We start from the raw sequence: 16,088 nt of genomic DNA on the forward strand, positions 1-16,088 counted from the left end.
GTGGCAGTTACAGCACTAGAGGTGGGTCTTAACATTAACAATCTGAAGACAAAGATCCTTAAATTAAACTCCACAAATACTAACCCTATCACTCTGCAAGGGAAGCCACTGGAGGAAGTGCAGTCCTTTACCTACCCTTGGCAGCATAATTGACAAGCAGGGCGGATCAGAAGCTGATGTCAGGGCAAGGATAGGAAAAGCAAGAGCAGCCTTCATACAGTTAAATAGGGTCTGGAAAACAAGAGAACTATCCTTGATCAACAAGATAAGGCTGTTTAACTCTAACGTGAAGTCAGTACTGCTGTATGGGGCAGAGACCTGGGGATTAAACAAGACCACCACTAAAAAACTTCAGACATTTACAAATAGCTGTCTCAGGAAGATTCTACGGATTCGATGGCCAGACACTATTAGCAACGCCACCCTTTTGGAAAGGACCAACCAACTTTCGATTGGGGAAGAAGTTAAGAGGAGGAGGTGGAGATGGATTGGGCATACTCTTCGCAAACCAGCAAACAACATTACAAGACAGGTGTTGCGCTGGAATCCTCAGGGGAAGAGAGGAAGAGGCCGCCCACGAAACACCTGGAGGCGAGACTTTGAGGCAGATGCTAAGCTTAGAGGCTACACATGGAACCAAATAGAACAGCTGGCCCAGGACAAGATTCGGTGAAGAGCTGTAGTTGGTGGTCCATACCCTGTCAAGGGTGACGAGCATAAGTAAGTAAGTAAGTAATTTTAATACCTATAACCGTGGTTTACTTAGTGTACTGAGGCATGTTTATCATTTTATATAGGCAAAACTGACAGCTGCTTTAGGGATAAGATAAGGGAGCATCTCTATAATATAAACAATTATATTACTATGAATGCCCTAGCCAAGCATGTGGCACAGAAAGATCCAAAACATAACTTAAGTTTTTAGTGGTGGAAGTAGTGAAACAAAATGAACATGGGGGAGATTTTAAAAACCTGACTGAAATATCTGAGATAAGGTGGATCATTAGAATGAGGGCTGACACTGGGAGAGGCTTAAATGATAAGGTACGGATTAAACTTAAAGCCAGCGGTATTTGAAGATGATGGATGATCTTAGGACATCTTATTATATACACTCACAAAATAGTAGAAAACCACAGAAAAACTGACCAGCAGAATGTGAGCAATCCAAGGGACACCAAGTTTATTAAAGTTAAGCAATTTCCTCTCTATTACAGAGATTTCCTCAGAACAATATTGCACAAAAACCCAGCCAAATATATACCCACCCCTCACTTAACCATTCAAAATTGCACCAAAAATTTTAAAGCAATATATACACATCAAATTACAGCAATAAAAAAAATATATACTGCTTTAAATTTTTAAACTGGTAAACTGTGTGGATCCGTCACAGGCCACCCCTTGCATCAAGCAATGATTGCTGTGTGTTCCTGATGATGAGCAAAACTGACAACATCTTTCTGTACTTTTTCATGACCTTACAATAAATGCAGCAAGAAATCAAGCAAAACAACACTGAAATTATTGTGGTCAGCAACAAAGGGTGTAAAAGCAGATTGAACCAGGCTTGGTGACCACATAAAAACATCATACCAATGTGAAACAGTCATATCTTGAATTTCATTTGCAATTTTTAGAATGGTACCTTTGTCTTTAATCATTTTAATCACAGTTTTATGCGCATCATGTAAAGTCTTGTTTAACAGGAGCAGCACAGCTTGCCCTTCCTGCTCAATCTGTTTAAAGTCCGGGTGGACTAGAGATGGCCATCGAAAAGTGTGTAATGGTTCTATGCTAGCATTTAATGTGATGTCCATCCATCTAGCCAATCTAATCAGTTCTCCAGTGCAAAAATCAATGATTGCATGTACATTACTTTTACAATGTGCTCCACTGTATGTGATTGTTCCATCACTCCAAGCTAGCTTACAGGAGGATACTACACAAGCTGTGGTGTCATTGAGTTAATCGTCTGTCCCATTCACTATATATCTATGCCAAATACATTCTCCAGTCCCATTATGTAAACATGGATGAGGCTTCCTTTTAATTAACATGCATACCCACCCCTGAGGCCAGGTCTCACATCCCGCTAAATCAATGGGCACATCATTATAATCAATAAGATTAGATTCTATCTGAGGCATCCACCAATTATTTCCAAATTGCAAAGGCAACGCTACAAATGGACAAACTTGCTTTGTTCCCTTTTTACTAGCAAGATAATCAAAGGTCAACATGCAAGAATCATTTTCACATGTAAAATCTAATGGTTTTAACCAATTATACAACTGTAGCTCATTTTGCCAATGGCTTGGCCGTTTTGCCCCCCAAACCTGGATGAATTGCAGGTATTGCTGATTGGCAGCCAATTGGGACAAAATACAAAAGCTTTGATTTAATTCTTTAGTAAGGTTATTTAAAACCTGCTCTGTATACATATTAGCATGATCAATCCATCTCCACATGACAGTTTGAGTTATAACACTATCTACGGTTCTTTGACCGAGCTCTGGGTCATGATCAGCTAATAGCTTAAAAGCCATGTTTAAGTCTTCACCTAAACGGCTTAATTTACTTCTCAAGGTGTCAACGTCTATACTATTCAGAAATCCTGTACCTGACCCAACTGCTCCCAAAGCAGTTCCCATTATTCCTGTAACATCACGTTTGTTTCTCCTATATTGGTAATATTTATTTTTCAAGTGTAGGGAATTAATCAGCCATAAGTTGGTAGATTTGCATTGTGAATGTCTAGTAGTGATGTCTACTGCTGTCATATTAATTATTATTTTAATATGCTGGATAATTCTAGCACTACTTACAGTTTTACATCCTCTTGTGTATCTTATTATATGTCCTAAACCATCAAATACTGTTGAACTGTTATCCATAGCATATATCTCCAAACTTGGAGATCTGGTTTCTGCAGTGTCATTTTCCCTTTGAAATTCGGCTATGCAGGAAGAATCTAATGGAGACTCAGCCAGAGAAAATCCTGATTCATTCAGTCTCTGATATAAGCCCCCAGCAGGATTGGGAGTGCATTTCTCTGTATGCCTGTCACAGTTTAGTCTACAAACAGTTGTGATGTATTCTGTGCTGGTCAAATTCCATGTCAAGGCAGGTTTGGTAGTCACTGCAAACAAATCTCTTCCTGGCTTCCAATAAAAGTCACAGTCCCCTGTCAGATTAGCCACATCTCCCACACTAAACAGAGGAATAGGGTCATGACACTCATATGGTCCATCTAGGTGTCTTCGCTGGTAAGAGTCGGTGTCTTCCCAAACAGTGGCAACAATCTATGGAGAGGAAAATATAATGGTTGTTTAGCAGAATCAAGCAACACTAAAACAGTATCACCAGGTCCATCACAGATCACAGTTCCACGCTCATTTGGTTGCTGGGGTGTGGTTACTACTACCCTCATCCCCAACCATTTACTTGGGTTAGTATCACAGTCCTGTAGTAGAATGACAACATCTTGATGTATACAAATTTCTACTAAAGGTAACCCCTTTTTCACAGTCTGTGTTCTGTTATCTAAACTGATGACCTTTACTGTCACCTCTTGTTCTGGCTCCCATAGCATGAAAACTTCCCAATTTTCTCCCAACAATCCTTTTTGTCCCCAGTGCCATTTTTCTGGGAGAAACAGCTTCCAACCTGTCTTAACTAACACAGTATCTTGTGCTGGCACTCTTTGCTCAGTCAATGCACATAGCCAGAGTCGAGTTTGATCAATGTTTGTTAACATAGGATATATGGCATCTGGATTCAATCTTTCCAGTTTTAAAGTACAGCAGTCTGATCGAATGTCATTCATATGCATTTGCAGGGGAGTACCTTGATGTCCCCGAGGTCTGTTGTTTAACTGACTTACAGCTTGTTCCAATACCTTTGCCCATCCTCGCAAAGTTCCGTCACTTGTATTCTTACGAATCTGTTCTTTAAGAAGTCCATTGTACCTTTCAATCAGACCAGCAGCCTGGGGATGACATGGTATGTGTAGCACCCATCGAACTCCATTTTCTTTTGCCCATTCTTAGACTTCTGCTCCTGTAAAGTGACTGCCTTGGTCACTTTGGATTTCAACAGGAGTCCCATATGTTATGCATAGTTTATGCAGTCCCCTTAGTACTGCTTGTTGGTTTGCTTTTTTAGACGGGGATATCATTAATAACCCCGAATAAGTGTCCACCATGGTTAGACAGTATTGTTGATTTTGATCCAATGGCAAAGGACCAATAAAATCTATCTGCCAGATTTGGGCTGAACGACTGCCTCTATGAATATGTCCACATGCTTCTGATTGCAGTTGCTTTCGTTTATTTCTTTGGCAAATTTCACATTGTTTTATGACATCTATAAGTACATCTTTACTGAGTTGCATACCATGTCTTCGTGCCCATTCCATTGTCGCATCTCTCCCCTGATGTCCACTTCGATCATGGGCCCACCTGTCCATGCTGATATCCTCAGGCTTCTCCTCAACAGTACGTACTGCAGCCATTTTATCTACTTGCTGATTATGCCTTCTTTCATTTGTCACAAGTGATGCATGAGCATCCACATGTCCAACACTAATCTGGCACCGTTGTGCCTTCTCCCAGATCTGTTGCCAATCTTCTGACCCTCCCCACAAAGGTCTACCATGGATTTTCCAATCTTGTTGCTGCCAAGCAGGTAACCAAGCTGTTAGTCCTTTATAAACTGCCCAGCTATCAGTATAGATGTATGCTTCATCTCCAGGTGATAAATTATTAATAACTAAAGCAACAGCTCATAATTCTGCTTGATTACTTGAACCAGCAGTTCCTTCATCAAACAATACAGTCTCTGTCTGTGGGCAATAGGCTATGGCAGTCCAAGTTCTGCCGTTTGATACAATCTTTGCAGAACCATCAGTAAACCATGCACATTTCCTTTTCTCCATGTCCAACTTATCAAATGGTGACGCCTCAAGTATTGGTGATTTTGGAAGTTCATACCATTGTTGTTCTGTTGTATTGGCATCATTCAATATTACCAAACCAGCCAGCTGCTGCTGCACCTAGGAAACTCCAGGCACAATATTGGCTCTTTCTTGTAAGTACCATTTCCATTTTTGTACAGTCGAAGACTGTGCTATTAATGTTTTCATCAGAGTATTGTCTCGTAACCATCCCTGGATTGGGTAATCTACTTTCACTGTCACAGTCTGTTGTTTGGTCAGCCCCTCTACATGAATCAAGGCAGTATATACGGCCAGTATATGCTGCTCAAGAGGGCTATATCTAGTCTGTGCTCCAGTCAGGGATTTAGACCAACGGTCTTTTCTTTCCCACCTCATTCTTTTGCCACAATCCCCAGGACATGACATTGTTAGCAACAGTCACTTCTAAAATAAAATGTTGCTGTGGGTCGACTGGGCCCAGTCCCACACTCTGTTGCAAGGCTTTTTTTGCTTCCTCGAAAGCCATCTGCTGTTTAGGACCCCACTGAAAGTCACATTTCTTCCTAGTCACATAGTGAATAGGTCGTAAAACTTGTCCAAGGTGCGGTACAAATGCTCTCCAAAAGCCCATTGCTCCCAAAAAGGCTTGTGCCTGCTGTTTTGTTTTTGGGACTGCAATCTTTTGGATACTTTCTAGCGCCGATGCGGATATTTCTCTTTTTGCTCCATTCCATATCATATCCAAGAATTTCACTGATGTTCCCTGTTGTGTTTTATTCTCATTTATAGCCCACCCTCGGTTCTGAAGGTGTTCAATCACTGTTTTCAATGCAATGTCTACATCTGGCTTTTCTCCTGTAATCAGGACATCATCAATGTAATGAAATACAGTCACTTTATTTAACTGCAACTTAGCCGGTCCCTGGCCACCAGCCCATGGCAGAGTGTTGGGCTGTGTAGATATCCTTGTGGAAGTACCTAGAAGGTATATTGCCTCCCCTCCCAAGTAAATGCAAACTGAACCCTACTCTCTTCTGCTATAGGTATGGAGAAGAAAGCATTTGCCAAGTCCAAAACTGCATGATATGGCCCAGCAGCAGAAGAAAGTCTTTCAACAATAGTAACAATGTCCGGCACTGCTGCAGTTAAAGGTGGAGCCACTTTATTCAAGCCCCGATAATCTACTGTCATACACCAGGAACCATCAGGTTTTTTGACTGGCCACACCGGGCTATTGAATGGGCTCACAGTCGGTTCGAGTATGCCAACTCGAAGTAATTCCTGGATTGTTTCAGTAATTTCTGAATGGCCCCCTGGAATACGATATTGTTTAATGCTGGTCACCACTTTTGGTGTGGGAATATGCAGAGGTTCCCACTGAGCATCACCTCGAACAACAGCCTTGACTGCATTGACTGAACAGTGCCATACTCCAAATCTAAATGGCCCTACTGTAGTTTCTAAGGTCCTACCCTTTAGAACATCTATTCCCAAAATGTGTTCTGGTACAGGAGCTATCACAGCTACAATGAAAATAGGAATACCATCCCCAAAGGCTATTCTTACTTTGGTTTTGACACCTACCGTCTTTGCCCCCCCATAGCCATCAATCTCCACAGACTGTCCACGAAATTTACGGGGGTTTCCTGCAAAAATAGTTATTTCTGATCCGGTATCTACCAAAGCCATTACGTGTTGTGGTCCTCCCCTCCATAAAATGGTAAGAGGCACATAGGGGCGTCGGTCCCCAGGTGTAATAGCTCTAACTGTGCCTCTAGCTACTGGGGACCCGCCTTCTAGTCAATTTGCTTCCATTTTTTCCATCTGGGTTTTCCACCCCTTCTCTCCCCAATCTCTTTCATCAGTAAACTCTCCCATCTGCCATTGTGCTAACTCCTCATCAGTAGGGATGTCAGGATACAATTGATTCCATCCTTTCTTCCCCTCAGTGGTACTTCTGATTGGGCTTTTTGCAGGGGTTTGTTTTCCTGAAAGGTCTGATTCCTTACCTTTCTGCTTCTGTTTCCATCTTTTGTATAACTCTTCTGTGGTTATTCCATCTATTTCTGCAGCTTCCACCCCCCATCTTAACAAATCCAGAAACATCTGTTTCCTTGTTACTTTTTCACTACCCTTGCTTTTTGATTTGTCTGCATTTGCCTTCCTGGCCTTCCTCTGCTCTTTCTCTTCTACCAGCTCTGCCAGCTGGTTTAAAGTAGACATTACATCCCATATTGGTTGGCCAATACACCCTGCCAGGGCAGCCATAAGCTGCCCTTTCCACCATTGTGGGGCATTTTTAATTAACCTATTCCTCATATTACCAGTAAAGATCTGTCCGTCTGGCCCTTTCGGAATATGCAACTCCCCATTTATCAACTCTAATGAGTAAACAGTTGCTAACATAGCCATTTCCCTTAGCTGTTGGATTGCTTCAGCTATTGTTTTCCAGGGTTTATGCTCATCTGCTACTGCCATAGCATCTGGCCAAGTAGCCCGAAAGGCTGAGGCTAACCATACCACCAATGTACTGATACGGGGATCATTATGGTCACAATTGTGCACTATCTGCTTCAGCCGGGGGTGAAATACTAAACAGGCACACTGATGCAATTCCTCAGCACTCAGTGACACCGCCTCTCCCTCTGTATCCCAAACCCAGAGAAACCAAGCCAAGATGGTCTCTCCAGGCTTTTGCTTATAAGTCTGAATTATTTTCAATAATTCTGTCTGAGAATAACTTCGCACCTCCACCCACTGCTGCGGTTGTCCCCCAGCATGTATTGAGTTTTTCTCTACAATTGGTCGGGCTTCCACTGATGGGGAATTTATCATTTTAAAATCATCATTCATTTCATCAGAAGAAGGGAGATCTCCTTCCCATTCTTCAGGGTCAAACTCTGCCTTACCTATCAAAGCACGCACTCTAGGCCTAGAGGGTGGTTGCCGTGAACCTCTCCCCTTCCATTGCCTGCGCTGCTGTATTACTCAAGTGGCCAGAGTCACTGAATTCATCTTCCAATGCTCTGCCTCCTGTCCTGCCTTAGCCACTTCTACATCTGCCTTCTCTAAGGCATCCCTATCCAATCAGAGGGTGTGTGCATGTTCTTTACACTGGTCTTCTAATTCTAGAACTTTTACTTTCAAATCTTCTACATCCTTATCTAATTCCTGTATTGCTTCAAAGAACAGCCATCCAGCTGCTCCCACTCCCTCTTTCACCCTTTTCCCCTTATCCTCCAAATTTAAACCTGATAAGGCCTTTGCTAGTTCCTCAGGGTCTACTGGTTTTATTGGTGAGTATTTTGGGGAAGGCGGAGGTGAAACTTGACTCAATACCTTAGCAAGGGGGTCCCATTTAACAAACAATGCTGGCAACTCAACATTTGCCCCTCCCTTACTTTTGGTATCTGTAAGATGTTTCTTATTCAACCCTACACCTATATGCTTTAATGGAAAAAACATTGGCTGTTGTGACATGTCTACTGCAAACCACAGACCCTGCTTGCTGCGCCAACTGTTCTGGTCTGATTAGTAAATTCTGTGGTTAATACAGTATTAGAGATGACACAAGAGACCAAGGCTCAAACTTAAGCAATTTTATTTTTAGCTTTTAACAATTTAAGTTATGACAAAATAAACAATTGACTAGTCAACATGCAAAATCTAACCTATAACCTATCACATTAGCAATTATAGAAAACTGTTAAATCATGTACTTACAAGCATATGCAAAAAGAAAATCATCTTTGCCACTGATAGGGGGACTCAGAACCTATTCAGTACTGCTATCTGTTCAGTCAAGACAGGGCCAACACTGGCAAGAAATGGCTGTATGCTCAGTTCAGGCTCTTGCTTCAATCAGATCCGGATGATGATGAGTTCCAATCTATTGCCAGCCTCTGAGCCTTTTATAGGTTTGAATATGCCATAGGTTCAATAAGTTCAGCTGATGACACCTAGGCCAATAGTTTAATCATAAACTGTTGGCTGATAACATTCAGATCACCAGTTTGATCATGAGCTGATAAAATATTTTAGAATATTACAAATCATTTCCTAAGTTGTCAACAAGTCCCGTAATGTCTAGTTTTATACATTACTTCCTCCTTTCAGAAGGCAGTTAGCCCACAAACTTGTGATATAGTTCCTCTTTGAAATCCCCCACTGTCTGGTAAACATCTTTTAAGCTGACAAACAACTTCAAGGGTTAACTAAAGTTCAGTTATACCAGCATCAGTGTGCAAGGCTTGCCTTTGAAGCATAATTCTTTCAGGTTTCATGTATTTATTCATTTAGCAGCATATGACATTAAGCAGCATATGTATTTATTCAATTAGCAGCATATCAATCTAACATCAAGCACACATATATATACACACAGCAGTTCAATAGCTTGAGGCATTAAAAATCAGGTAAACTGTGTGGATCCGTCACAGATGGAAAATAGGAAACACACCTCAGGGATCACTTCTGTGTCTCTGCTCGACAGTGGTACAGGAAAATAACTTTTTTGGGTGGTGTAAGCCAGGGAACCTTGTTGGCTAGGCTTACATAGGCCCTGGGGCCAATAGCCTAGTACCTACCTATGAACCTATGATAACTGTATAAAGATGGTCCAAGTTCCAATGGGAAACATGTTTATCTATTTGAAAACAATAAACAGTAGTAGAAGTGAAGGCTAGGAGGTCATGCACTAGTGGCTACTCACTAGACTTGTGTTGTATAAAGTGAGGATTGCAGGTGCAAATTGTACATGTATGAACAGATTCAGCTGCATACAACATCTACTTAAATAGAAAAAATGTGTTCATGCCATAGGATAGCACAGTGCAGCTTGTTACAAGCACATTTTGCTACCTTGCAGTTTTAGAAATTTATAAATATATATATATATATATATATATATATATATATATATATATATATATATATATATATATATACATATATATATATATATATATACATATATATATATATATATATATATATATATATATATATATATTGAGAGAGAGAGAGAGAGAGAGAGCACCTTCATTTACCAGACAGTTCATTTTCCCGACAGAAATTTCAGGCAGCCCAATTGCCTGGCAGTTCATTTGCCTGACAGTTCATTTGCCTGACAATTAGAAAATGGCAAATAAAAGGTATATGTCCTTTTCCCCACAGTAGTGTGACCCTGGAGTTAGAATATATAGTTAGAATATATAGTTGGGGGGTGGGGGGCACAGCCCCCTACACTGGGGGGGTGAAGCCCCCCACCTACTTTGGTTTTCTATTGTCCACTTTGGTTTTCTATTGTTCACTAAAACCAAAGTAGGTGGGGGGCTTCACCCCCCACAGCCCCCTAACTATATATTCTATTTCCAGGGTCCCACTACTGTGGGGAAAAGGACATATAACTTTTATTTGCCTTTTTCTAATTGTCGGGCAACTGAACTGTCAGGCAATTGGGCTGCCTGAAATGCAGTTTCCATGGCTCTGCTATTTCCTCCACTGTGGTGTGATCTTGGAGTTGGTATATTTAATTAGGGGCTGTGTGGGAGGTGAAGCCCCCCCACAATAGGAACAGTCTGAAGTGTATGTGTGTTTTTTGGTTTTGTACCAGAACAGTGATTTTTTTCCCCTGAGAAAATAATTTGCTGTTCTGAGTGTTCAAAATTATTGCATTTCGAACTTCCAGGTTGGACATTTACGTAGTCGATCTTATGACAGTTCAACTATGTGATATAGAACCTATATATATATATATATATATATATATATATATATATATATATATATATATATATATATATGGGTCACCTTTAAAACCTCGAAATCGCGTTTGCCCGACACGGAATCCGACGGGACAAGAATACCGACAACGCAGATGACCGACAAGGTGAGAACCCGACAGACTCGGTAAGTGTGCGATCGAGTGAGGGATTTAGTGTTAGGGAGTGGACAGGTAAGTGTGCGATAGTGAGGGACTGTGGGTTAGGGGTGGGTTATGTGAGTTAGGGTTAGGGTGCATGTAGGGTGTGTGTGCGATGGTGAGGGACTGTGGGTTAGGGGTGGGTTAAGTGAGTTAGGGTTAGGGTGCAGGTAGGGTGTGTGTGCGATGGTGAGGGACTGTGGGTTAGGGGTGGGTTAAGTGAGTTAGGGTTAGGGTGCAGGTAGGGTGTGTGTGCGATGGTGAGGGACTGTGGGTTAGGGCTGGGTTAAGTGAGTTAGGGTTAGGGTGCAGGTAAGGTGTGTGTGCGATAGTGAGGGACTGTGGGTTTAGGGGTGGGTAAGTGAGTTAGGGTTAGGGTGCAGGTAGGGTAAGTGTGCGGTAGTGTCGGACCTTAGGGTTAGGGTTTGGGTTAGGGATAGTGCATATGTTATGTAGTGTACTGTGTTGTTTACGTGTAGTGTGTTGGTGTAATGGTTTTCGGTGTTTTGCGTTGTCAGCGTTTTTTGTTGTCGGTCTTTTTGTGTCGGTCATTAGTGTGTCGGGCAAACGCGATTTCGAGGTTTTAAAGGTGATCCATATATATTCTCTGACAGTTTTTGAAAAACTAACCAGCCAGAAGGAATACAGCTTACTTTAGTTCACCAGTTTATTTGACGAAATAAACAGCAGTCAATCCAGCACATACACCAAGATAAAACGTCAAAGCACGAACTCTTAACACATAAAATCAGCAAAGCAAAAATTCCTCGACCACATAAACGCTATGTCTCCACACTTATGCTTTCGCTTTTCACTTCCTCAGATGTGAATGAATACATTGTGCTGAACTCCTTCATTTTTATATTCAGTCCCTAATTGATTAATGAACAATTATCTTAATTTAATACTTTAATTAAAAACACATTTACTATGACCATTTCATGCTGTTTCTCATTTCATCCTTTTATAATGGTTAAATTAAATAATGTTTTCCTATAAACCTTTCACATATATCATACACTTTTTCTAAAAACACTTTGTTAAAAATATACTACAACTAAACTTTTAAAATTAATTCCTATGTTAACTTTTTTACTTAATAAATAAGAATTATACAGTCTTATATAAAAAACCTCTTTGGTTGTTCTGTAACACCCTCTAGTGGTCAATAATGATTTTCATTTTGTAAAATGCTGTTTGATTACATATTTCTAAACTTATAAACTTCTAAAACACTGTAAAACCATACCAATAATCTTTCATTGAATAAAATGTATGTATATACATAAATTATTATACATAAATTATTAATTCTTATTTCATCATACATTTAATTCCCTTTAGATGCACATTTATAATTTAACTGCCCTTATTTTTAACACCGGGGCTAAAGATACTGTGCTGTTTAGCCCTGGTGGGTTATATGCCTCCAATTGGAGTTGCCATAATAATTCCTTATACTCTATTGTTTCTTCCCATAACCCACCTCTAACATCCTTCTCTACTACTTCTAATACATAAAAAGTAAATACTGCCTCTACACATTTCATTTTGTGTCTGTAAAGTGCATTATTTATACATTCAGTTTTAATTTCATAGTTGTGCTCATAGATTCTATTCCTTAATTTTCTTTCCGTCTTTCCGACATAGAAAGCTTCACACTTTTTGCACCAACTCAAATAAATAATACCTTTAGTTTGGCAGTTAGCATAACTATTACTCTGTATTAAAATATCCCTACTTTTTATGTATACTTTGTCCCTAGAGCATACAAAAGAGCATTGGGAACAGTTCCCACATTTAAAGGTACCTACTCTTCCCTTACTTTTTTTATTCCCTTTTGTTTTTGCTTCAAAAAATTTTTTTAAATTTTTCCCTTTCCTATATGTGCATTTCAAAGGCTGTTTAAATAAAATGTCCAAGTCCGAAGTTTCCCCAAATCTTTTCCATTCATTTTCTACCATTGTTCTAATTTGGTTTGCCTGTCCACTATAATCCATTACAAAATTGTTATGTCCTTCAAATTCACCACTTCTATCATCTATCTTCTTTGCCATTATTTCTTCTTTTTTTCCTAAAATAGGTTGATATTTGTCCTTTCTGCCTTTAACAACTTCTTCCTCGATCTCCTTTATTAGTTTCAGTGGGTAACCTCTCTCTTGAAACATTTTACATACTTTATTACACTCTTCCCTAAAGTCTTTATCTCTAGAGGACATTCTACTACCTCTAACGTATTGTCCTTTTATTATACCTTTCTTCTGAAAATGTGGGTGAGCACTATCATACGCTAAAAAAGAATTTGAATAACTTTCCTTTCTATAAACTTTAGAAAAAAATTCACCCTCCCCTTTACCCACAAATATATCTAAATATTTCAAATTGTTTTTGTTTTTGGAGTAGGTGAAGATGAGGAAATTAGTAGTTTGGGTTAAATATTCATAAAAGCTTGTAAATTCAGCATCTGTCCCTATCCATAACAGGCATATATCATCTAAAAACCGCTTATATAGTCTCCAACACTTCTTGTATTGAGAATTTTGTACATATTTCCGTTCCCATGCTGCATATATGGGTGCACAACATGCACCCATAGCAACACCCTTAACCTGTCGGTAAAATTCTCCCTCAAAATGCAGGTAATTGCTAGTAAGTACCATTTCCATTAAGGTCAAAATCAGCTTAAATTCATTATTTGTGAATTTACCATAGTTTAGTAAAGCTTCTTCAAACCATTCCAGGCCTTCTTTATGGGGAATAGATGAAAAAAGATCTACTATGTCTAGTGTTATGAAGGTAATACTATCATCAAACAATTCTTTCTTCATGTTCCTCAGTAAGTCCCACGAATCCTTCACTATAGCCTCCCCCTCTTTCAGCATTCCTTTTAACTTATTGTCTAACCATCTTGCTATCGGTGCTGTTACTGATCCTTCTGATGATACTATAGGTCTCATAGGGGGGCTATTTACGTTCTTATGAACTTTAGGTATTCCGAATATGTTCAGGACTTTAGGTTTTTCTACATGTAAATATTTAAATGTATTTACATCTATCATTCCTTCCAATATTAAGTCATTTAATTGAACGTACACCTTTTTATTAGCTATATTTATTTCGTTTATAGATGATCTCATATATCGCTCATCATTTTCTAATAATTCCAACATTTTGGCTTTATAAATCACCTGATCCATTATAATAGTTCCCCCTCCTTTATCTGGTCTAATTATCCTTATTAGGGGGTCAACTGATAACTGTTGCAATAGTTCATTCTCTTCCTTGGTTAAATTATGCCCTACCCATTGGTCTGAAAAGGTCTTTCTAATTTTCTTCTCCATCATTAGTTCAAAATTCTTCAGTTGTTGGTTTAAAGGTGGATTATATACACTTTTTCTCTTCAAATTCATTCTATCTATACTATTATCATTTTGTCCTTGGAATAACAATTCCAGATTTTTCCTCCTTATAAATAATTTTAAATCTATAATTACTTTGTTAAGGTTGGCCTTTTTATTTGGTACAAATTTCAAGCCTGTTGTAAACAATCTGAAATGTACTTCTGTAATTTCTGTGTTACTATAATTGTAGATGTTATAATTCTCTAATTTATAAACTACTCCTTCCTTCCTTATCAATTCCGTATTTGGGTGGGGGGCATCTTCCTTTCTTTCATCTATTACCATTCCTTGTAATACCTGCTCTTGTTCTGGTACCTCTTGTACCCCCCCCCCTCTTGGTAGTTTTTTTGAAAATTTTTCTGATAGTTGTTCCTTATTCTTTCAGACCTCCTTAATTCTGGAAATTCTTGTTCATCACTTATTCCAACATTTTCTACCCTTCTATCCACATATTCTTCCTCATTTATATTTTCTTCTTGATAAACTATGTTATATTTCTGTGGAAAAAAATCTCTAGGCTTAGGGTACTGCTTTTTTTCTTTGTACTCCAATATATCCCTCTCAATTTTCCTGCATTTTCTATCAAAGATATTATTCATACTTTTCTCAATACTTTTTAGTGTTGCCTGATATCTCCTATAGTTTTCTTCTACCCTAAAAAGCAGGTCCTTAGTGATACATACATTTACTTCCTCTATCCTTTTATTTAAATCTTCCATCTCCCTTGTATTCTCTTTAATGATGGCTTTTAAAATCTCTACCCCACATTTATCAAAAATCTCTATCAATTCCCAATGAAATTCACTTCCTACCCTCACTTTATTGGGGTATTTACATACCCTAAGGCCTTTAGGTACAATGTTTAAATATATACATTCATTCAAATATGCATTTTCCATTTCTAAATTCTTAAATCTAAACAGCATTTCATCAAATAACTTCATATTATGTTCATATGTAACATTCATTTCATTGCCACTTACTTTCCTTGCATTTTTTGTTTTAAAACAATACTTAAAATTTAAAACATTTTTAAAGTCCATATAGTGCTGACTAGGAGCTGTTACATGGTCGCCATTACAGTTACCTGTAGTCCTATTGCTTGCTATCACATCACTATAGCTTTTGAAAACAGTCCCGTTATTTTTCTTTCGCGCTCCTCCATTGTCTCTTTCTCCCTCATTACTTCGTGGAGTGAAGGTTTCATCTTCCGTACAACCAAAGAGGTTTTTTATATAAGACTGTATAATTCTTATTTATTAAGTAAAAAAGTTAACATAGGAATTAATTTTAAAAGTTTAGTTGTAGTATATTTTTAACAAAGTGTTTTTAGAAAAAGTGTATGATATATGTGAAAGGTTTATAGGAAAACATTATTTAATTTAACCATTATAAAAGGATGAAATGAGAAACAGCATGAAATGGTCATAGTAAATGTGTTTTTAATTAAAGTATTAAATTAAGATAATTGTTCATTAATCAATTAGGGACTGAATATAAAAATGAAGGAGTTCAGCACAATGTATTCATTCACATCTGAGGAAGTGAAAGAAACGAAAACGCAAGTGTGGAGACATAGCGTTTATGTGGTCGAGGAATTTTTGCTTTGCTGATTTTATGTGTTAAGAGTTCGTGCTTTGACGTTTTATCTTGGTGTATGTGCTGGATTGACTGCTGTTTATTTCGTCAAATAAACTGGTGAACTAAAGTAAGCTGTATTCCTTCTGGCTGGTTCGTTTTTCAAAAACTGTGTGTTGGTATTACATACTAGCCTCCTTGTGGTGCAACTGATCCATATATATATATATATATATATATATATATA

The 16,088-nt window shown here is 38.7% G+C and overlaps 1 protein-coding gene across 1 annotated transcript; it reads right to left on the reverse strand.

Moving 5' to 3' along the window:
- Positions 1 to 1,168: 1,168 nt before the first annotated feature.
- Positions 1,169 to 8,863, reverse strand: LOC122800890. Its single transcript, XM_044070226.1, has 2 exons — positions 8,663 to 8,863; positions 1,169 to 3,305 (listed from the first exon to the last, which is right to left on the reverse strand). The coding sequence occupies exons 1-2, from the start codon at positions 8,684 to 8,686 to the stop codon at positions 1,968 to 1,970; spliced, it is 1,362 nt and encodes a 453-aa protein (XP_043926161.1). The 5' UTR covers positions 8,687 to 8,863; the 3' UTR covers positions 1,169 to 1,967.
- Between the last annotated feature and the right edge of the window lie 7,225 nt (positions 8,864 to 16,088).

Source organism: Protopterus annectens, chromosome 4.part1, assembly GCF_019279795.1.
Source record: "Protopterus annectens isolate FY-2018-M chromosome 4.part1, PAN1.0, whole genome shotgun sequence".
Lineage (NCBI taxonomy): Eukaryota > Metazoa > Chordata > Ceratodontiformes > Protopteridae > Protopterus > Protopterus annectens.